At 38.7% G+C, this 22624-nt stretch overlaps 1 protein-coding gene across 18 annotated transcripts in view; it reads right to left on the bottom strand.

Annotated features, from left to right (window-relative positions):
• Nucleotides 1–22624, bottom strand: part of LRRC7 (leucine rich repeat containing 7) — a 196784-nt gene that overhangs the window by 67950 nt on the left and 106210 nt on the right. For 17 of the 18 annotated variants that reach the window (XR_014157776.1, XR_014157777.1, XM_081867115.1 and 14 more), the window contains 8 exons: nt 18747–18810; nt 17985–18059; nt 15620–15764; nt 14282–14354; nt 8059–8188; nt 5106–5221; nt 2951–3020; nt 1624–1723 (listed from right to left, as the gene is read on the bottom strand). Coding sequence is in view for 15 of the 18 variants with exons in the window: in XM_081867115.1 (XP_081723241.1) it covers nt 1624–1723; nt 2951–3020; nt 5106–5221; nt 8059–8188; nt 14282–14354; nt 15620–15764; nt 17985–18059; nt 18747–18810 (773 nt within the window). In the remaining 3 variants the exon portion in view is untranslated. Of the gene's footprint in view, nt 1–1623; nt 1724–2950; nt 3021–5105; nt 5222–8058; nt 8189–14281; nt 14355–15619; nt 15765–17984; nt 18060–18746; nt 18811–22624 lie in introns of those variants that run through there. The other variant, XR_014157778.1, reaches the window with a different exon arrangement.

Genomic DNA, 22624 nt, shown 5'->3' with positions numbered 1-22624 from the left:
TAATTAGAGTAGAAATTAACATCATAATCAAAAGATACCTAGTAATAAAACTTTACCCACAATATCAACTTAAACAACCAAATAACTCTGAACTGGAAACATTGAGCTGTGCAAATCTTAAATTATTTATTTTAAATAAATAACATCTGTGGGTGCAAATAGTCAAAAGCATGTAGGCCTCAAGTTAGCCCAGTATGAGCATGATTGGGGCTGTGAGCTAAGGTCACTCTTGATTTTTGTCCATGCAAACATACATCCTTTCCCAGCTACCAACTTGCCTAAAGTTCAGCAAATTCATTTGATATGATGTTCTAGGAATCCAGAGCCAGTTTCTAACTTCTAACCACAATGGTTTACAGCAGAAATGAAACTTTCATTGATTACCAATTATTGGCCTTTTTATCATTTTTTTAAAAGCTAGCCCACCAGAAGACCACCACCCATTTTCTGTCAGAGGCTCATTGTATGGCATGGGGTATATTACTCTGGTACACTTTCAAACAAAGGGCCAGCAGAAACAAAACAACAGTCCAGTAGCACTTGAGAGGCTAGCAAATGCATTATTACTTTCATGGATTACCAATAATGATGAAACTGACATGAAAACTTGTGCCATAATAAATGTGTTAGTGTTGAAGGGGCTAGTACTGTTCTTTTTGTTGAACTATGATCAAAGCAACCATGTCATTGTGAGTATAAAAAGACTGTAAAACAAATTTAAAATGCTATTTAAAAAGTAGGGCGCTGCAGATGAGAACTCAGTGTGCAGAGTCTATATGTAGTACAGGAGCACAGTTCCAACAGACAGTTGTCACATACTGGATTTGCTGAGGACCTACAAGTCAAATGTTTGTAGGCCTGAATTGTGTTCATTATTCGAAGCCTATCCCCCAAATTCAAAATCAGGGATAGGCAGGCAGGAGGTAGCATTTTTATTTGAAGCTCAAGGTGGTATTCATGGGTCTTCTTTTCCCCATGTTACCCTCACTACAACCCTGTGAGGTGGGTTAGGCTGAGATACAGTGACTGGCCCAAGGTCACAGTGAGTTTTGTGGCTGAGTTTAATCCTGGTCTCCCAGGTCCTAGTCTACTTAATATCCCTTTACCTTATTTCACATTCTGGCGGGAAAAGATGTAGAACTTAATAAACTGGGGAAGGGGAACAATCTTTTCCCACAGTCTGTAAATATATTGTTAACAGTCCTTTTTCATGGGAGGACAGGGAGACAACCAGAACAGGTGGGGACCACACAACCTATCTTTAAGAAGAAAGCAACTGTGACAGCAGGGATGCCTTCTGACGCTTTTCAATTGTATTAAGTGCTGTTTGTAAAACTGCAATGCCTAAGTATCCACAGCAAGGGAGGAGGTTGGTGAGAAAACCAGAATAACTTGGCCACAGTCCAGTGACCACTCATTGGCCATGCCCCCATGAATTCCTAGCAGCCCTGCCAAATCAGGCACTAGCTTTCATTGCTATGGTTTATCAAAAATGAACGTTAAAAGTGGGGGAAGGGAATGGTTTGTATTGTAAAACAACAACTATCTATAAAATAATTGTTTAGGATACTTAAGTCAACATTGATTATTTACTGAATAGCTTTCCTTTTTTTTGATAAGTACCTTCATCACCACGAGGTTGCTGAGGAAACATGTAGTTGGTCAGCACTCTTTGCTTTGTTTCTGGATGTGCCTCAGTCTGAAGAGGGATAAGGGCCTTGGACTGCAAATTCAAAGCAAACAACATTACAATAACTCCAAAATGATGGCATCTAAAATTATCATGCACACTAACAAATAGTGTCCCATTACAATGAGCATTGTAATTAACATTCTTGATCAAAACAATACTAACTACATAATTTCTAGGTATTAAATTGCATTGTAATGATTAGGAAATAGTAGCTCCAACCAACAGATGGTGCTGTGTTGTTTTCTTATTACTTAGATACTGTTCTATATGCTACCACCCTTTTGTCCTAAAGAAGAAATTGCGGTATCCTTAAAACTAAGAGTATGATCCAGAAGCCTGTATACTGATTATCTGTTTTACATTTACATAAACACTGTCCTTCCTGTAACATCTCTACAATGCCACAGTTCTATCATAGATAGAAGACTCCATCCTCTTTTTATATGACAAGGATGGAGAACTGGATCCAGCCAGTGGGGCAGAACCTTACTTTCCCCAGCCTTCTATGGGCCACGTCTGACAGTTGGAAAGGGCTGCCAACCTCTGAAATACCTGGTGTCAGAATGAAATCAAATTCTACAGGGAAAAGCATAGTACTTTGCAAGCCTTGATACTCTACTGATGTTTGTCGCTTACAACATATAGGGCTTTGTTGGCACCGGTGATCAGCTGAGAGTCACTGTCTGCAAAATCCCTTTCAGCCCAGGCATATCTTTAACTGCCAAATACCCCACATTGTATGTGATGGCAGGTGGGTATGGCTAGACCAAAATTAGGCCTGTGGATCAGAGGTTCCCCATCACCGACAGATGGTTAGACTCAACAGGTCTTGGTCTTAAGCACTCTCCCTTGTGAAACACCCATCACAGTGTACAGAAGGAAATAAATACATAAAAAGGTTGCTATTTGAACTAGTAAATTCTTGCCGCCCAACATCTCACTGCTTCCCCATGTCACTGCACTCTGCCTAACAGTAGGGCTAGCACTGCTTGGTGCTTCAAAATATTTGGGGGGTTTGCTGGGAGATCTGATGATACGGATGAACTTGAAGGAAGCAGAACTTGAGATGCTATGAACAATTTTGCATTATACCCATAATTTTTATTTCCCCCCCCCCCCCCGCCAGAAAGCATCATCTACTTTAACAGGTTTAAACACTTTTAAGTTCACCATAAATATTTTACAAATACAAATACAGCTGAGCTTGCTGCCCTTTTATTTAGCTGTTAAAATGAGAACAGACATTAAAATCTTTACCTGGTTGTCTGAAAGCCACAAAGCTGCAAGTTCTTTAAGTTTTGTAAAAGTGATAGGCAAATTTTTCAATCTGTAAAAATAACAAAATTGGGACAACTTGAGTATTTACTTAAACATTGTCAAGATATTTATGCAGCATTTTAACAGTCAGATGACAGCCTCTTGAATTGCTTTTAAAAGACATCTTTATGGAAATACTTGATTCTTTTTCAAAGAATATTTTCCCAGTTAAAAATGTATACATAATTTAATTTCCTAAATACTCAGAGAAGATTCTCTCTCTCTCTCTCTCTCTCTCTCTCTCTCTCTCTCACACACACACACACACACACACACGTGTGTGTGTACCCCCTACCTAATCTATTGTTATGTGTTAAGTTTTTAGCCAAGGCAGTATTCCAAACTCAAGAACACCATTGCTGCAAGGAAACCCTGCAAATGTCTTCCAGCTGCTAAATGTCTCACTTTTGACTGCTACCAGAATAAAATCCTTATGAATCACTTTCACGCTAGCATGCATTTACAAAAGAATTAATAAAGGCTTGTGCTTTTTTTAGGAATAGCTTTCACTGTTATGCTGGATATGTGCTCAAACATGAGGGCAAGCTTAGCAGTCTCCTATGAAAGTGCCCTCTCACCGCAGGGCCAGCATCTTTAAATCTGTGACACTGGGATTATTGCTTTTCCCTTGTGTCCATCATAAATCTCATTCTGACACCCTCCCTAGCCTCTTCTCTAACAACATGCAGAAATAGGGCAGTTTGGAACCTGCTGTCCTTTATATCTGTTCCACCAGAAAAGCTTCAGAGCTCTGCTTCCATTTTCTCCAGTTGTGGTGCACATTGTCCTGACACACCAGCTTCTTGGAAACTGTATTTCTGGCATAACCCTTGGGCTGGGATGTCAGCAGAAACAGGAACCACGAAATATTCTTAACTGGGTCCCTCTTTATGTATCTACTTATTCAGTTGCATACCTTCCTGTTAACCGTGCACTACAAAAGACTCCAAGGGGACAGAAAGACAGTTGCTTTATGAAGCGGACAATAAACAGGACTAGTTCTGAGTCCAGCTTACATAGAACTGAACAGGTAGAGAGCTAAAAACACACACAAACATACCATAAATCCTACTCACTGAATCACAGGAGGAGCAATGGTTGCAGCCAGTTACCTTTTAACCCTTTACATTCCATATAACACAGGCCCCATCCAAGTACCAGAATGTTTGATTTCAAGACCCTTTAACCCTATTAGGGCACTACATTTACAAACATGGTTCATGCTAAATGAAAATTAAATCACAATATCAGTATGCTGATTCTGTGAAATTATTCCCACTTTTGTGTTTTAAATGACTGCATGTGGGAGGAAACAAGTGCTATATAGAAAACTCTAATTAGTTCCAACAAGAAGAACAGGGATGTTTAAATTAGTTGAAGTTGAATTTTTTTTTTGCTACCCTTTTCAGTTAAATGAATCATAGAATTTCAGCTTTAATTACTGCAGCCTCTGGAAAATGTCAGTTGATAACATATTATTCATAAAATGACCTGAAATATTTAAGCAAAAAAAGAGAGACTATCTGCAACATTTATCAAATGTTTGCGTTCTTCTTTATGAATTAAATGTAATTCTCATTCAGAGGAGAAGGTCATCCTGTTCTGCAAGTTGGACACCAGAGGTTTGTAGAACCTCCACTGGGAGGAACCCAGTTTTAGCTCTGCCTTCCTCCTTTGATGAAGTAGCCTCTTGTGGCTTTCTAAACCAGAAATGTTTTTGACATTTCTCTTTTCTCTCTACGCTACATGGTTTAGAGCAACTGTGTCCTTGTTCCTTCTCCTTTTTAATTACATCCATTAGTTTGTAAACCTGTGGAAGGTATTGTGCTATTTAATAAACTTTGTGCAGCACCTAAATAACTTTATGCCAACAATAATGTCATTGCTGTTGTTCAACTAATGAAAAAGAGAAATGCTTTCTTCAGGAAAGCTGTCTGGATCCCATGAAACAAATTAACATATCTGCACATATGTTGTTCTGTCAGCTGATAATCTGGCAATGCTTTAAGAGAAAAATGTTAGGATACGTTTTGAACAGTTCTCGGTTCAAAAGTGGACTGATTATGCAAGAAATCTAAAATAATAAAAGCATTACCTGTTGTCACTCAAGTTTAAGACTCTGAGTTTCTGCATTTGTCCAATCTCATCAGGAAGAAATTCCAGTTTGTTAGAGCGCAGAGACATAACTGTTACATTCTTACAACTTCCAATCTGTAGGCGTCAAAAACAATTGTTAAGGCATGGGCTATGTCACCATAATTGCCATCTATATAGGTAGCTTAGTTACATCTTTAAAATAACTTAATTATATATGCTTTTTTACATGTTGTTTGGTGCTGATCTCGATGCTGATCAATAAGGGAAAATCACGAAGAAGTATAAAAATTCTAGAAAATATGAATGCTTTTCTCTTTATCTGACCTCTAGCCTAATTAAGTCATCCTAAATCTCATCCATGACTGGACCTAACGGTGATAGGTACCTTTACCTTTTTAAACACATCCTAATTTGACCTATTTAGGGACGCAGGTGGCGCTGTGGGTTAAACCACAGAGCCTAGAACTTGCTGATCAGAAGGTTGGCGGTTCGAATCCCTGCGACGGGGTGAGCTCCTGTTGCTCGGTCCCAGCTCCTGCCAACCTAGCAGTTCAAAAGCACCTCAAAGTGCAAGTAGATAAGTAGGTACCGCTCCGGCGGGAAGATAAACGGTGTTTCCGTGCGCTGCTCTGCTTCGCCAGAAGCGGCTTAGTCATGCTGGCCACATGACCCGGAAGCTGTACACCGGCTCCCTCGGCCAATAAAGCGAGATGAGCACCACAACCCCAGAGTCGGTCACGACTGGACCTAATGGTCAGGGGTCACTTTACTTTTAATTTGACCTATTTAGATCATTTATGGAAGAAACTCCATGCTCCATGGTAGTAACATTATCATGCATTAGCAATGCATAAAGTATAGAGCCCTGCAGCAGACATGGAACCCTCTTTTACAAACCACAAACCTTTGCATTCATTACCCATAAAAAACTTAGATCCCAATGGTAGGCACACGTATATACCACCCACCACTTATCATCTAGATGCTACTCCCTCTATGTTATATGAAAACTACTCCCTTAAGTTACCAAGCCTTTCTAAGTAACTGCCTCACAGAAATATCTGTCGGGACAGAGATGTGGCACCTTAAGGCCTCCCCTGACATCACCTAAGCTATGATGTAATGCAGTATAAGCCGCTTGAAAACCACTCCAGCATATATGTCACAAGAGAAAATACAGGCCACAAGGTACATGAGACAGTTTATTCCCATGCCAATATCACCCATTTCTCAAGATATGCAATGTGGATGTGAGCAGAAGCTAGGCTTGAGTCTTGTATATTTTAGACATTTTCTGATGAAGTGATGTGATGTGGGAGAAGAATGTAAAAATGATCTATAGTGTTCAACAGATGTGTGGCTTGAACTCATGTCACTGATTTGCAAATGCCTTGAATGAGTATTCCTGCATTCAAGCTACAGAAACTGCTGTTGCTTTGATTGAGTGGTTCTTTATCACCATCATACCAAAGCTTTAACCAAGAACCTGGCAAAGATTGTGACAAAGAACACTGGCCTTGGCTGCAAAACCCATACTTTTGACTGACAGGAGTTGGAATTATGCTTTTAGAAGCCAGATTCGGTACTGTCAGCTGCTCTGGATTATAACACAGGTTGAGAAATTGACTTCATCTCCCCCTAGGATGGAATGTTTTCACTTTGCAGCTTTTGGCCAGATCTGAAATCTGCATGGAGCTATTGGAACTATTTTTCTGTTCCTGCATATTTTGTCCACAACTTATACAACACTAAGAGCCAATTTATTCAAAGGGATAGAAGACAATTTGCAACAAACTGAGTGAAGGTGGTGTTTCAAATCTAGTGTAACATAATTTATTTTATTTATTTATATAATGTATTTCTATTCATATACAAGGTATAAAGACTTAAACCAATGCAAAATCATAACAAATAAATACAAAAACAATATTCAATCAATAATCAGAAAGCCAAAGAGGAAGAGACTCATAAACATGCAAGAATCATTTGAATCCTAACCTAAGGATAACAAGTTGCCACCAATTGGGAGTGGATATGCCTTTTATTCTTTTAGAATGTACTCAACCCTTTATATTTGAATGAATCCCAATACTGATAATCTCAAACTCTTGAGTGGAAAAAAGCATATGCTCAACATATTGACCGATGAGAACTGCATTATGATTCCAAGTTGGAAATCTTTGACTCACTATAGGGTTAAGTGAATGAACACTTTAGAAACCAAAGACCTTTGAAGGCAAGGCAATTTCCAAAAATGTCTGGGGTTTTTTTGCCTTTAGAAGGTCTGTTCCCACACCATTACACCGTGTAAGGAAATCACCTGTGTATTCTAGTAGAACCAGTTACTAGATACCATCTTGCAGACAAGTTAATCAATTTTGGGCATTATGTCTAACAACCTCAGCTGCACCAAACTGATAAAACCACTGCTGTTCTATTTCCAAGCTCTCAGTTAGGAAAGGCTCGCATGAAGATGAAAAATTGTAACCATAGGGTCCCAGTCTACTTGGTTTGTCATGTCTTCATACAACAGTTCTGAGAATGAAGATGGTGCACCAAGAATGACATCAGCCTGAAGCTCCTGAATGTGTTGGAAGCATCCTCAGTAAGAAAGAGTAGAAATGTGTACAGAAAGCATTGTGGCAAAGGAGTGGTCAGCATATTGACTCCTCCTTGTGGGCACTGCTCCCTGAAGAAATAAATTGTTACCTAATGGTTGCACTGGATTGTTAACTTCCAAACTGCCCTATTTTCAAAGTATGATGTAACATTTACAAGCTGATACAAAACTTTAGAAATTAAAAATGTTTGAAATTCATCATTTTTATGTGAATATTGCCCTTTTGTATTGAGACCAAACTCTGATTTGGTAATAGTGCCTTCAGTGTAAATTTATTCTGGATAAAGACAGGAAAATTTTCGAGTAATCATATTTCAAAATATATCCTTACTTCTCTAGGCAGTTCAGGCAGGAAATTTTCATCTACAGCTAGTGTCCGCAGACTGTGCAAGTAGCCAATGGTGGGAGGTAGAGACTCTAGTTCATTACAGCTGCAGTCGAATTCCTCTAATAAAGATAAACTGAAACGTTAAGTACATTTGTTAGTCTATGTCACAAAGCCATCAATCATTGGGGGGTTTTTATATCTAAATCTTAACATTCCAGATCTGCAAACTATGCTAATAGGCATAAGAATTTCAAATGACAAAAATATAAGTATCTTACACATTTTTGAGCTGCAGTACAAAATATGTATTTGAAGGACATAATGGAATTATATTTGGAAATGCTTTCTAGTTGAAGCAGAGGAACGGCCCATCTAGGGCACTACTGTCAACATGAACTAATAATAAAGCCACAGGAGAGCATTTATACAGTAGTATATGGCAAACACCCATGTATATTTTGTTACATGTATATGATTGGCAGAAAGTTCCTACCACATGTAATTACGGCAGATGTGTGTATTGGTCTCCTCCCATTTGCATATGAAGCAAAATAGACATATGCAATTTTATCATGCATAAACAGGCCCCATCAATAGATATCTTAACCATGAATCCTTTAAGTAGAAATGCTAGCAACTGAGTCTTATACTGACAATAAATGTGCTGTAATAAAATGGCAGAAACACTTTCCAGTATTACTTAAGTAATACATATTTTACAAGGGATTGTCTAGACCAATTTCAGTCTGGCTTCAGGCTCAGTTTTAGTATTGAAATGACCTTGGTTGCTCTGATTGACCTGTACTAGGGGAATGCAATCCTGCTAAGTCTCCTAGACTTATTGGTGGCTTTTGATAGCACTGACCACTGTTTCATTCTGAATCAGTTCTGTAGCTGGAAGTCAGAAACATGGTGAAACAGAGGTTCAACTTCTACCTACAGGGCTGTTTCCAGAGAATGGCACCAAGACAATTCCATACTGTCCCCCACGCTGTTTAAATAGATGTTACAGCCATTCTGAGAGTTCTTCAAGGTACAGTGGACCTGCCACATACATGAGGGTTCAGTTCTAAAAGTCCACATGCAAAGGCAAAATTGTGTGAAGCCAGGATTCCCAGAAACCACTCTCAACTTGTCTGGAGCAGGCCTGGCCCTTTGCCTCACTTACTGCACAAGCCTCGGGATGCTCCCAGAGCCAGGTAAGCGAGACAGATGGATCAAAAAGCTCTTGCCATTGCGTAAAGCCAGGAACACCCCCACCCCTGGTGCACCTCCCCCACCCCACCTGTCCAGTGTTGGATTTGCCCTCCGCCTCACTTACCACGCTCTTGGGACTTTCCCAGAGCTTTTACACCTCATTCCCAATGCCCAGTAAGCAAGGTATCTGGGAAGGAGGCAGGAGGCTCCTTCTCACGGCCTTCAAAGCATCTCACGGTCCTTCAAGCTCCCTCCCAAAGCCTGGTAATCACTGTCTTTACATATCATCTGAGTCAGGAGAGGTTGTGCAGTTGTTGGACAGATGTCTGGAAGCAGTAATGGGTTGGATGACAGCCAAAACTGAAGCTGAATCCTGACAAGATAGAGATCCTGTTGAGAGGAGATTCTTGTGTTCAAGAACTGGATAGATGGCATATTCTGGAGTGAGCTGCACTCCTTCTGACGGTATCTGGAGGTGCGGTTGGATTCACGTGTCTTGGAACACCTATTAGTAGCACCAGTTTGCTTGCCAGCTACAGCCATTCTTAGACGGCGATAGCCTGGCAGCAGGCTCCTGCAGTCTGGTAACTCCAAGTTAGATTACTCTAATATACTCTATGTGGGGCTTTGCCCTTGAAAATGGTTCAGAAGTTGTAGCAGGGGAAGACCACCATGGCAAGAGTATTGAGTGGTTCAGCCAGTTTAGTTCATATAACACCAGTTCTGAAGAGTTTGTACAGTCTGCCAATATGCTACTGTGCTTATTTCAAGGTTTTAATGTTGACTTATAATGATCTGAGAATTTTAGGGTTAAGTTACCTGAAGGAGCACCTCATCCTATATTATCCTGCCTGCTGGAGATGCTATACTCACTATTCCATCACCAAGTGGGGTTCATACACCTGAGACTTGTGAAGAGACCTGTGGAAAGTTGTGGAATGCCCTCCACCTTGAATTTAGGTTGGTGTCTACACTGGTTGGATTTCAGAACCAAGTTAAAACTTACCTCTTTATCCAGATTTTTAATGATGTGGGGTACTTAGCCACTGATACTTGGAGAGAGCAGTTATAATATTTATGAATTGCATACTGTTCTCAATTTTTTATTGATGTTGTTTTTAATAATTGATGTGTCCCACCCTTGTGGTCACTTGATTTGATGCAGGGTAAGATAAACATGAAAATAAATATATAAGTTTTCATAATCCTTCAAAATAATTCTGCAACAATTCTGTGAATTTAACTGCTAAAACAGCCTGACAAGTGGCACTCTCTATTGAAAGCTTGACTGAATTAAAAAGAAACTGTTTCAATAAATCCTGAACTACCATAATGTTATGGTTATGCAGCAGGTATAAAACTGGCTACCAACTACCCAGGACAGGAGGGAAGGGGGTACATACTGACTTCTCATTAACAGAAGTATTATATTTTACAAATGACCAAGATCAAAGCTTTCCCCCATAAATTTATTGGCAACAGTAAAATAGCAAGTGCCCAATACGGCCTTCAGTTATTTACTTCGACGTTCCTCAGACGAACAAATCTAAAAGCAGCTGCTCCACAACCCACAGCCCATCTGGTTCCCCACACATCTCCCCTGCAACTAGCTACTAGACCACACTAGCCTGAAGGACTGAAGTGTGTCATCCTCTTAAGAACTGCACAGTGATTCATGAAGTGGGTTGGAAAGAGAACAGCTGAAAGCTTTGTTAGGCTTTTCATTACATGCTTGCGGCTGCCAAGCTGTAATTTAAGCCAGAGGAAGTGATCATTTCTAAAGGCAGTATTCAGACAACTTGGCCCAGATCCACTTTAGGCTTGCGCTGACAGAAGATGTAGACATAGGTGACTGTGCTTTAGTAGACCACCTGGCAAAATGATCACGCTGCACCTTCAGTGATGCTACAGCCAGACAAGAAACGTTATCATTTATTGCAATTCCCTTTCAGCTGCCACCAGTTCCTAGAATAGCAATACAGAATATATGGAAGAGGGGAAATGTTGCATTTCAAACGTATCCACACTAACCAAATGCTGAATTCAATCCCTGGCACCTTCAGTTCAAGGATCTCAGGTAGCAGGACTGAGAAAGACAGCTGTGAAAGCCATCAACAATCAGAGTAGACAATACTGGGATAGATGGACCAATGGTATAACTCAGTATAAAGCAACTTTATATGTGTAAATAAAAAGGCATGTATTGCTCAGATCAAAGGCATTCAGGATTGAAGCAAAGTGCTATCACAAAATCATTCATTACGTAAGCATTAAGGGAGCAATCTAATATCATGTCTGTGGATGCAACAGCATTCACTTTCTCCTTCAGCCACTGCACCTGCCCCTCCCACACCGAGAACTGCGGGGCTAAAGGGGAGGAAAATCCTATTTGTACAGCTGAAATATGAAAAATGTTATAAGGACTTAGGATGATGTAATAACCTCTCAATTGCAAAATGAGAATGAAACAAATTGGTCATTTTAAATTGACAAATTATGAGATGTAAATGATAATTGCTATATTCATGCCAGCCATGGTCATCAAGATTCTAAAATTATGTGGAATATTCAGTATAAAGACAAAAATATACAAGCATCATTTCAAAATGTTAAGAAGCTTTAGGTCTAGTTAAGATACTTTGAAGATGAGAACATTTGCAAGGAAGGAAACACAGCATGTCCTACTAATGATCAAGTGCAGTATATTTATTGACAAGTATCAATAAATATAGATAATAAAAGAGAGAAAAGGGGAAAAGCCTATTAGATCCCATTATTCATGATTTCTGTAGCCTGGTTGCCACTTTCCTGTGGCTGGATCCCATGCTGCTGCAGTAACAGCTAACAGAGCAAAGCTTTAGAAAATACCTAAAAATTCTAAAAAAAACTGGTTTGCAAATGTGTGGAAGACAGTTGTGGGTGGTGGCACTCATGAGCTTGCACCTGTGACTCATTGAGAGCTCCCCCCCCATTATTTAAATTGTCCCATTCTTCTGTAAATTTAAATAATCATTTCATAAAAGAGAAACCTTATGGAAAAAATTACATTGCAAATTTAAATCAAACAACAAAAATCTTTAACATAAATAGTTTTAACTTGCACATCACTGAAAAGCAAGGTTCTTCTTGCAACAATTTCTGCACAGTCCAAACTGAATCATATATAAAAATATTCATATATGACACTTTACATGATGCAACATACATTTACTGGAGTTCTCACAAAACTCTCATCAGCTACACAAATGATAAAAATAGAACAAAACACTGTCTGCCAAAGCTATCATCTCAATAAATAGTAATTTATGTATCTGTTTTTTATTACCGCTCATTAAGCTCTTGCTAAACATCTGGAAAATGCTACCAAAGCTATTATTTATAAATAAATATGATTCTACAAAACACTTATTGTTTTATACTTAGTTGTTAAAATTATTCTGTAACTCCACTTAGCAAGGGAAATTTAAAAGAATCTTGATAGTCTTTGAATTTTATATTTATTATTTTTACACTTTCAATTTAAAAAACTGATCCAACTTTATAATTAAGGAGCAGAGTTAAGGTTTAAGAGTGCTACAGTGATTCCTTCTCTATGCTGCAATGGAACTAGATCAAGAAAGTAACAGTTTATTTACCAGAACATGTTGCTGCTGTTATGCCCTTGTCTGTTTATTTCTCACTACACAAGGCAATGAAGCTGTAAGGAGTAGGCTGTTAAGTTATCCCCCACATGTCCCACAAAAAGCAGGCATTGCATTTGGAAAGCATTTCAAAATTTTGTATAACAGAAAAGAACACTATGAACACAGCACAGCTCAAGTTAAGCACTTGTAATTCCCATCGATCTTAACAGAAGAGATTTAAGCATGTGCTCAGTTCTTCAAACGAAATCAATGACACTTAAAGAAAAACAGGTTGCTTATCTTAAACTGTAGCTCCTTGAGTAGTCATTTGTGCAGGCACATACATGGAGTTTTGTACCTGTGCAAAGTCTGAAACCTTCTGATAAACATTTTGGCAGGAAATCTGCCCAAAGCACATGTTCAAGGGGTGTAGTTCCTACATTCCCTCTCAGATACTAACGGATGGCAGTTATATAAGGAAACACTTGAGTGACAGCAGGTGTGAAAAAGGGTGGGTTGTTTGAGTGAACATATGACCACATGAACTAAAGTTGCAGGCAAACATCCTGCTTTTCTTTGGGGTCTTTGTGCAGTTTCACACATGGTAGAATAGCAAGCTAATTTACCCCAAGGTGGGGCAATACTGACTAGTAATTGCTGAGCTCAACACAGCCCATCAAAAAGAGGTACCTGCCCAAGCCTAAATATCCATAGCATCATGCCTGACAAACAAAGATGCCTGCAAAAGAAGCTGGAAATTCCTCTTTGAAAGGCCGTGGCTCTTGTAAAAGTAGATGCGGATTCCCATTGGTACTGGGAGCTATGCCAGTCCATAGCAAAATTTATAGCTTTCAGAAAACAACATGAAAGGACCTGAGTCAACATAGGTAGAGTCTTTCTAGAGCCCTCAGAACACATGGGGGGGGGGAAGGATCATGTTGAAACACATCTGTCCTATCAATGTAGAAGGCGAAGTCATGATGGATGTGCAGGATGTGGAAAGATAATTCTGAGATGTTCAGATAAAACTCAGACAAGACAACATCCTGGTATAAGCTAAAAGCTATTTCCTCAGTGCCCCCAGCTTTTATGACTCACCAGCTGTGAGGGCACATGTACAGCCAATGTACTACCAGTTGGCGAGGCACCCCCCCCCCATGGGAGGCCACTGATTGGCCCATTTGAGATGCAGCAGCCAGCGGGAACTCAAGCCAGATGTCCAGGTTGCCAGAGGGAAGACCGCTAACAGCCACCTGGACATATGGCGGCCAAGCATGAGAGACCACAAGAGGTACACACCCAGGAAGGTTTAAGCGTCCATTTCCTCCTTAGACAGAAAATACACATTTGTCTTGAAAACAATGTTATTGCTAAATACATCAAATCTATAAACTTCCACCACTTACTTTCCAATGGCATTGGGGAGAACTGTGAGTTGATTGTCATCTACTTTTAGAGTTGTAAGCCTTTTCAAGAGCCCTGAAAGAGAAAGACAGAGGCAGAGGCAGAGGCAGAGGCAGAGGCAGAGGCAGAGAGAGAGAGAGAGAGAGAGATGTGTGTTAGATATTGAAAACAGCATATTTCCCCTCTATAATTATTTTTTTACTGTGAAGTACACCCCTTTTTCAACTCTCAATACTAGTGGTCATAGTGCCTATTCTGAGGCCAGTTTCAGCAGAAGTAACAAAATAAATGGAATAATGAATAGTATTTTTTAAATAAAGGATTCCGGGTTAGTTCAAAAGAATCCTCTTCCAGAGGTGGCTACGCAGTTGTTTCAAACATATTTTCTCATGTGATCCCTAAATTTGCAAACACAGTATCTTCTAATTGCAAAAAACACAGGGTTGAATTTAACTAAGTTCTACTCTTCGTAGACCTATTGCATCAGTAGCTAAGGCTCCATCAGCAGCAAGGATTTTATTGGTGCCATGGAACTTTTTCTCCTTTCCTCCCCACAAAGCCTCCTAAATCTATTCTGGGAGGTTCTAACCCCTCCAGACTAGATTTGGTGATGGCACAAGATAGCGGGGAGAGGGGGAATTCTTACTGTGCTAGCATGAATCCTTGCACTGGCTTTTCCTCGTGCAACCATTTAGTTGAATATGGACCACTGAAATTAATGTGCCGAAGTCAGCCATGTTTATTAATTTCAGTGGGTCTACTCTGAGTAGAACTAGCACTAGATACAAGTCATGCAGTTTAACAGTGGATTACTATTTTGTATTTTTGCACATGTAGTTTCACACTTGTGCCTGAGGACATGAATTTTAGGTAATGTGAAAAAAGCCATTCCATAGTATTTCTTCATAGCAGGAAGCTAAATTACAGACACACCTCCCTAACACATGTATTATAGTTAAAAATAAACCTATGGACAGATTCTGGCATTAAAATATAATTGCACCTCATATTCAAATATGAGTTTCTACACATAAAACTGCGATGCAAGGCAATGTGACCAGGAACACTTTTCTGTATTATGAAGTAAAACTTCAAAACGTTATACCTGTATTCTTCATATAATTCTTAACTCTTAACATAAAAACAGTATGTTATTTTAGAGATAAAGTTGCTAATAATAATTACAGGATAATGAATGATAGGGGAGGCAGATAAATCTTAATCTTGATTCAGAAGAAACGGACCCTTGAATCCAAACCAGCATCTATTAACAAAAGCCCATTTTCTTAGCAACAACCTCTCACACATACCACACATTTAGCCAACATTTCTTTCTTTACCTATAGAATCTGGCAGTTGTTGTAGCATGTTGGATGACAACAGTAGATCTTCCAGGGCTTCACATCCTGATATGTCCATATCTATACTTTCTATCCTATTTTTTGACATATCCAAGTACACCAGCTGCTTTAACCTTCCTATAGGCTTGATGACATCACATAAGAATAGGTTGTTGGTTAGATTTACATTTCGTAGCAGGCACCAATGGTTAACAGCAATAATATTTAGAAATTAAAGTTAATAGAAAGCTAATGGTGATTACAGAAGCAAAAGTGATCTGGTCTGATGTTTCATTGGTCAAGTACACTAGAAAAACCACTGTTCTAAACTTGTATCTAAAGATACAGCAACAATGATCACTACTTAAATGGGGAGGTTTGATTCTTCCCAATGACTCACACAAGATAGGATCCTAACAGAGCAATTTTTGGTATAAGTGCATCCACAAAGTCTGTGGCACAGATTGTTGCAAGGAATTGGAAGGCCTACACATACCTCCCACATTCCAATTCACCCTGCTACCTCTGCTTAACCAATAAATGTGAGTTCTGAGCAGTGAGCTAACAAACCGAAAGGGGTGTCTAGACAGGGATACTGAAGATACACACAGACCCCTCATCCCCATTATTTCTCAACCCCATAACTTCCAGATTGGATTATTGCAATGTGCTCTACATAGAGCTGCCCTTAAAGGCAACTCAGATACTTGTCTCACGTATTTCACAGACTTTAGGCGCCTCTCAAAATATCAGTGAAAATCATTAGTGCTATTTATAAAGATACATCTGAATAGTTCTTAAATGTAAGAATATTTCAGTGTCTTAATGCAGAAAATAAGGATGTTGCATACGGATCCTTCACTAAATTGCACCATTCCTGCGCGTGATCCTTTCATGAATTTCAGTTGTTGGATTGGAATTACCTGAGCACTACACAACAGATGGTAAGCGCTGTCGACTCTGACACTGCTAATCATCAAACAGATATGAATATGTGAAACAGAATCCAACACTTACTTTGGATATGTATAAATACATTTAAAGGGTTTGAAAAAGTTCTACAAGCACTAAATCACATTGCCAATTGAACTAGAGTGCTCTTATATTGAGCTGAAGTAGCAATGTTGTTACCCAAAGGCATTTTTGTAGCATATGCTGTAGTATTTAAATTGAAAATGGACTTCTACATGCTAAAGGCTAGGCAAAAGCTGTACAGAAAACACTACCCTCTGTTCAAGTCACAGCACAGAAATTTGCCTTAAGATGATTTACTCTGTGTGCTTGAACTAGAATTCTTATATTAAAATTCTCTTAAAATCATTGAGTTGGAGCCTAAGAACACTGATCAGAGTTCCATTCACAGATTATAGCTTCCCTACTTCCCTCTTCCTGCTTCATCTTACAAAAAAGGGGCCCCTCCAGAACAGCACTGGATATGTTCGGGAGAGGGCTGAAGCTCAGGGGGAGAATTGACATAAGCAGAAGTCCCTTTGTTATGGGGTTAGGTGCTGCTGGATTCACACTATAGTGATTTATTTCATGCCAAACTCAATAAACTGACAGCTGAAGATAGGAAAAACTGTATTACAAGAGGAGTCAAAATAGAAATAAACCATCAGTTCAGTGGGCAGGGCCCCTGTGCGTGTGTGCGTGCTTTACTTAGGACCAGAGATCCAAGGGGGCTACACATTCTCACTGTACTATTTCCTAGAACAACTTCACCCTTTAGACATCATGATCCTGTGTTACTATATGAACGCAGAAGTTATCATATACTCATCTGGCTGTCATCCCCAAAACCACTCTAGATGTGTGTGATCTGCAACTAGCATGTCTATAAGCAGCATTCATCTCTTGTTGAGATGGTGTCTCACAAGCTGCTGGAGTGCATTCTCTTGTTCCACACATAAGAATGATTAGAAATATTATTATATGGTATCTAGGTTATTTGTATCAGATCTAGTTGTTCAGAAATAGCAGCAATGAGAGTCAGATTAGCAGATGCTTTGTTAGCTAGACACCCTTCAGTAGTGAAATGCATGAAATATTTTTTAAAAATTGTTCATATATAAGCAGCAATAAGGCTCTCTGAGAGCCTTATGCAACTTAGATCAATTGAAGCCCATCACCTGTTAAAGAAATAACATCTTTCAAATGTTTCAATATAACAGAAATATATACATAGCTGAAATTTTGCAGAGTTGTGCAGTGTCAGAACAAATCAATTTAAGTTTATTCTTTACACATTACTATGCAACATTATGTTAGTATCCTTGTCCAAAAACATGTTCAGTGTTGCTTCTCCCTATACAGTATTAACAAGAAATGAAACTAAACAACACATGAATGTATACAATATCCATACCCCAGGCAGTGTTTGAAGTGAATTACTGTCCATCCATAATTCCTTTAGATTTTGAACTTGTTCCAGAACCTCAGGCTGTAAAAAAGTATATTTTATAAATATAACATTTATGCAAACCAAATGATATTTTAATTATTGCCAAGTGATTATCTTTTGCAAACAAAATCAGAATAGAACTATAGTTCTTTAATCTGATTACTTCAACATTTTCTTCAAGGTTGTACTTATAAGTGATGATTATGTTAAATATTACAAGTCACATTTCTGAGTGTGGTTTGGTCTAAATCCATCTATCAGGATGGATCAACTAACACTGAGAAGAAGCAGCACAGAGAAGTAATGGCTGATTTAGTATTTCAGAAACTCTGAACTGTCAGGTATTAGGAGTTAAGGCTTTTATTCTCACAGCTTCTGTGATGCTGCTGGTTTCTGAAGCAAGATCCGACATATCTATCAACCCTTCCCCATAATGTCACACAATCCAGAGTATCATGTGCCATAAATAAGAGACTTACTATTTGTACACCCTCATTATTATCCCTGTCTGTGGACATAAAATATTTCATCACGAATTCCTTTTATTACCAATGCAAAGCAGGATCCTATGCAGCTTTTACATGTATGGAAAGCAAAATAGTAGAGTTACTCGTTTCTGCAGGCAGCACAATTCTCATAGTGGGAACTGAGGAAAATTGCATTGATATACTGAACACTACTGAACATACATGTTTTGTTATGCCTTTTAAAACAGGTTTTTCTTACCAACTCAGAAAATTCATTATTGCCTAGGTCAAGCCTCTCTAGCTGTGTCAGTTTGTGCATTGACCTGTAAAAAACAAAAGATAATACAGTAATGAGAATGTTAAGATTTTACTGCAATTATAGTATAGACAGTGGCAAAGGTTGCATGTGCTCTTACATTAAATTTTAGAGGTAGACAGCGCATATTGCATAGAATAAAGAACATATTAGACAGGACAACAAACATTTTTGTGACATTGTTTATAATTAATGAAGGAATTCATTTTTATTTCAATATATGAACAGCAACGTCTACAATAAACAATGATAAATGAATCTCCCTAAAGCTGATTTTAATCAGTTTTAATATTCTTATTATTTAATTATTTGTACCCCACCCATGTGTCTGTTCCAGCCGCTTTGGCGGCTTCCAACACATATAAGAAGACAATGAAACACCAAACATTAAAAACTTATAGAGGGCTGTCTTCAGATGTCTTCTAAAAATTGTATAACTATCAACTTACTTACATAATGTAAGCAAGAAGTCTCCATAATTACAGTTAGGAGCCTGGTTAGCATTCCAAGGCATACAGGATGGTCCCAATTTATTTAAATGGAAGATTCAGTTCTGAAGATGGAAAGCCCTTGTGGGTAGGAGGGTTCATATGCACAATCTAGCTCCAGCACTTACAAGGAAATGCTGGATCAGAGTGTATGTTGCAAAACATCTGCAAATGGAGTAAGTTTCTCAAATGAACAGTATATTAGCTTTTATTTAAGAGTCCTATAAAGGCCATGTTTTATTACTACTTGCTGGAAATCCTCAGAGTGGAGAATGATGTTGTACTCAGGCTCTCTTTGCAAATTTCTCATCTTATTGGCCTATGTGAAAATAGGAATGCTGGACTAGATGGGCCTTTGGTCTGATCCAGCATGGCATTCTTATAAAAAGAATTCTGCCAAGTGAAAGTTATCTTTGTCACCACCCTTCAGTGGCCTGGCACTGTGTGTTTTGGAGTAAAAAGGCGGGGAGGCACAATTTCACATATTGCTTTGACCCAGCCAGTCAACCAACTGTCAGGTAACATGAAAAACAACAACAACAAATCAGACATTAGGCATTCATTAAAGATAACAATGATAAGCCAATTAAACCCAAGTACCTAGCATTAAACTACCCAAAGTTTAAAAGCAATGTAATGCACACTACACAGACAATAAAGGCATAAAAACAACAGAAAGCTGGTAGCAAGTTTCATATGGGTGCTGTGAAAAATTTGCATGTGTGAGTGATAACAATCCCACAACAAAAGCTTGTCTGTAAGCAACCATCTAAAAATTTACTCATTGGGTTTGACTGGGTAATCTTAGTTTGTTTATATTTCTTATTAACTAAGCATTGTAGATGTATGCCTCCCTTAAAGGAATAAGCTACACCTTATAAAATACATTTTCACAGGATTAGCTTTTTTTTTTTTTTAACATTGCATTTATGGGTTGCCCCCAAATTTAGTTTCATCCTTAATGAGCTGAAAAATCTATTGTTAGCTATGATATCACATTGATCCCTCTGTACTCAATTTATATAGTCATTATATTTTGAAAGCATATCACATTGATCCCTCTGTACTCAACTTATATAGTCATTATATTTTGAAAGCATATTTTGCAAATTATTCAGTATTTATAAACAGTACAGAGAAGAGACACAAACAATGTTGCAGCGTTAATACTTCCCCCTTTGTGAATACTAAAAATAAATCATGAAGGAATTTGTGAGCCATACTGTCTTTTGTTTAGCAGTAGTTTCATCATTAACAACGGATACTAATTAACGGACAATGACTGGCTTGAGGGGGGGGGGAACATTTTTGAGTTTCAAGGGTACTGTTTTTTATATAAGACTGATACATTTAATGAATCCAGTTCTGCTTGCCCAAGTACATTTCCAGAGTAATGTATAATCTGCCCATACTTGTAAATAACAAACAGAAAACAAAAATACCATATGCCTCTTGGGTACCTTCTTCAAAAAGGAAACTGATGCTGTAAAAAAGAGTCTTGAACTTTCCATTGTTCAAGGGACAGCACAGAACAATATTTTTTATTTCTTCGAAAGCTTAGAAAAATAAAGTTCTGCTCCTTAAATGTTAAGTTCCTTCTCTGAGGCAATTACCAGAGCTAAAAACAGACCAACAAGATTCTTATGGCTAGCCTTAAATAAGCATGAGGGGCAGGCACGTAACAAGCAAACTGTCAGTCAAATTTCTCCAAGTATCTTGTCAGCTTCTTCTGTTATAACCTACAGAATGAATAAAACCCGAATGCTTCATTATTAACAATTTTGGATTTGTGCCTGCAATATATCAACTGAAATTTGTTATACGAGTGCTATTTCTCTTTCTACTTCTGCCATTTCGTTTCATTATTTTGAAAGCCTTGTGTGTTGCTGTCGAGACTTAAATTCAATGGTAGCATGGCTTGAGCTAGGCATTTCTTTGCCTTAAATAATTAATCTGGGGTTTATACTCCATTTGTCATTTATAATTGCAAAATGGTTTGGTAACTGCTTTCCCCTCAGCTTACAACCTTTTGAAGCTTCTAACCATTTTTATGTTATAGAAATTCAGGAACACTATGGAACAGCCTTACATAAGGCATGCATCTAAGTAATAACTACCACTATACTAATGCAACCAAATGCTGGCCTTACTCTTTGAAATGGGATATAGAATCAGTGCCATAGAAGAGGAAGTAATGAGCATGCATATGTATGGATTCAGGGATCGCAAGACTTCATGGGAAGATGATCACGATTGCACAGGAGTGGGGATAGCTCACAGCACTCATTCTATGACAGCTGGCTTCTGAGGAAGCCGAAAGCAACGTGGAAGTTGCTGAAAGTAAGCAAGTTTCTCTCATACTTATGTGTGTAGAAGAAATAACATACTGTTGAATGGGGAGGTGTTGGCAGCAATAGTGATGACAAAGCGTGAAAATAACAAGAAAACAGTGCCCAACCTGGTGATAATCCAATAAATCATGCAGAGAGGGAGCTTCAGCCCAAGAAAAGAGAAGAGGCAGTAAGGGAACACCTAGCTACTTTAAATGAATTCAAATCTCCGTGGTCTGATGAAATACATCTGACGATACTAAAGGAATTTGCAGACATAATATCAGAGCCTCTGTCTATAATAGAATTCTTTGAGAATAGGTGAGGTCCCTGGGAGGCAGGCAAATGTGGTCCCCAACTTTAAAAAGGGGGAAACCCAGGCAACTACCAACTAGTCAGCTTGACACTGATGCAAGGAAAGGTGTACACTCAAAAAAGGATGCTGTGATTACTAAGAACTAGCACATCTTTCTCAAAAACAAGTCATACCAGCCTAATCATATTTCCATTTTTGAAAGAGTTTCAAGCTCAGTGGATCAGGGAGATGTAATGTATCTTGATTTCAACCCAAGAAGAATAATCCCACATCAGGTAGAGAAGCATATTAGGAGGCAAAGAGTTTGTTAAAAATTGACATTAACACATAAGCACACACACAGCCAGGAGGTACTCAGAAAGTTTGCTTAACTGTAACTGTAGTTCTTCAATGAGTGATCTGTGCAGAGACATATAGGTTTTGTGACTGTGCAGACTTGTTTTTCAGATTTCTTGAACTTGGTTAGTGTATTGGCAGGCTGCTTATCCCAGTGTGTGCACACTCAAAAGGGCATGGCCCCCACTTTCCTGCTCAATTCCTAATGGATTGCGCACAGCGGCTATACAAAAAAAAATGAGCAAGAGCAGGCTATATGAATAGCAAACTAACATACCAAAGGCTGGGGAGCTGCCTAGAAAGCTCAGGGTTCAGCACTGCCCTTCCAGAAGAGCATTCATTCTGGATCAA

The sequence above is a fragment of the Podarcis erhardii genome, assembly GCF_964252035.2.
Source record: "Podarcis erhardii genome assembly, chromosome: 6".
Taxonomy (NCBI): domain Eukaryota; kingdom Metazoa; phylum Chordata; class Lepidosauria; order Squamata; family Lacertidae; genus Podarcis; species Podarcis erhardii.
This window is presented reverse-complemented; position numbering and strand designations above follow the sequence as displayed.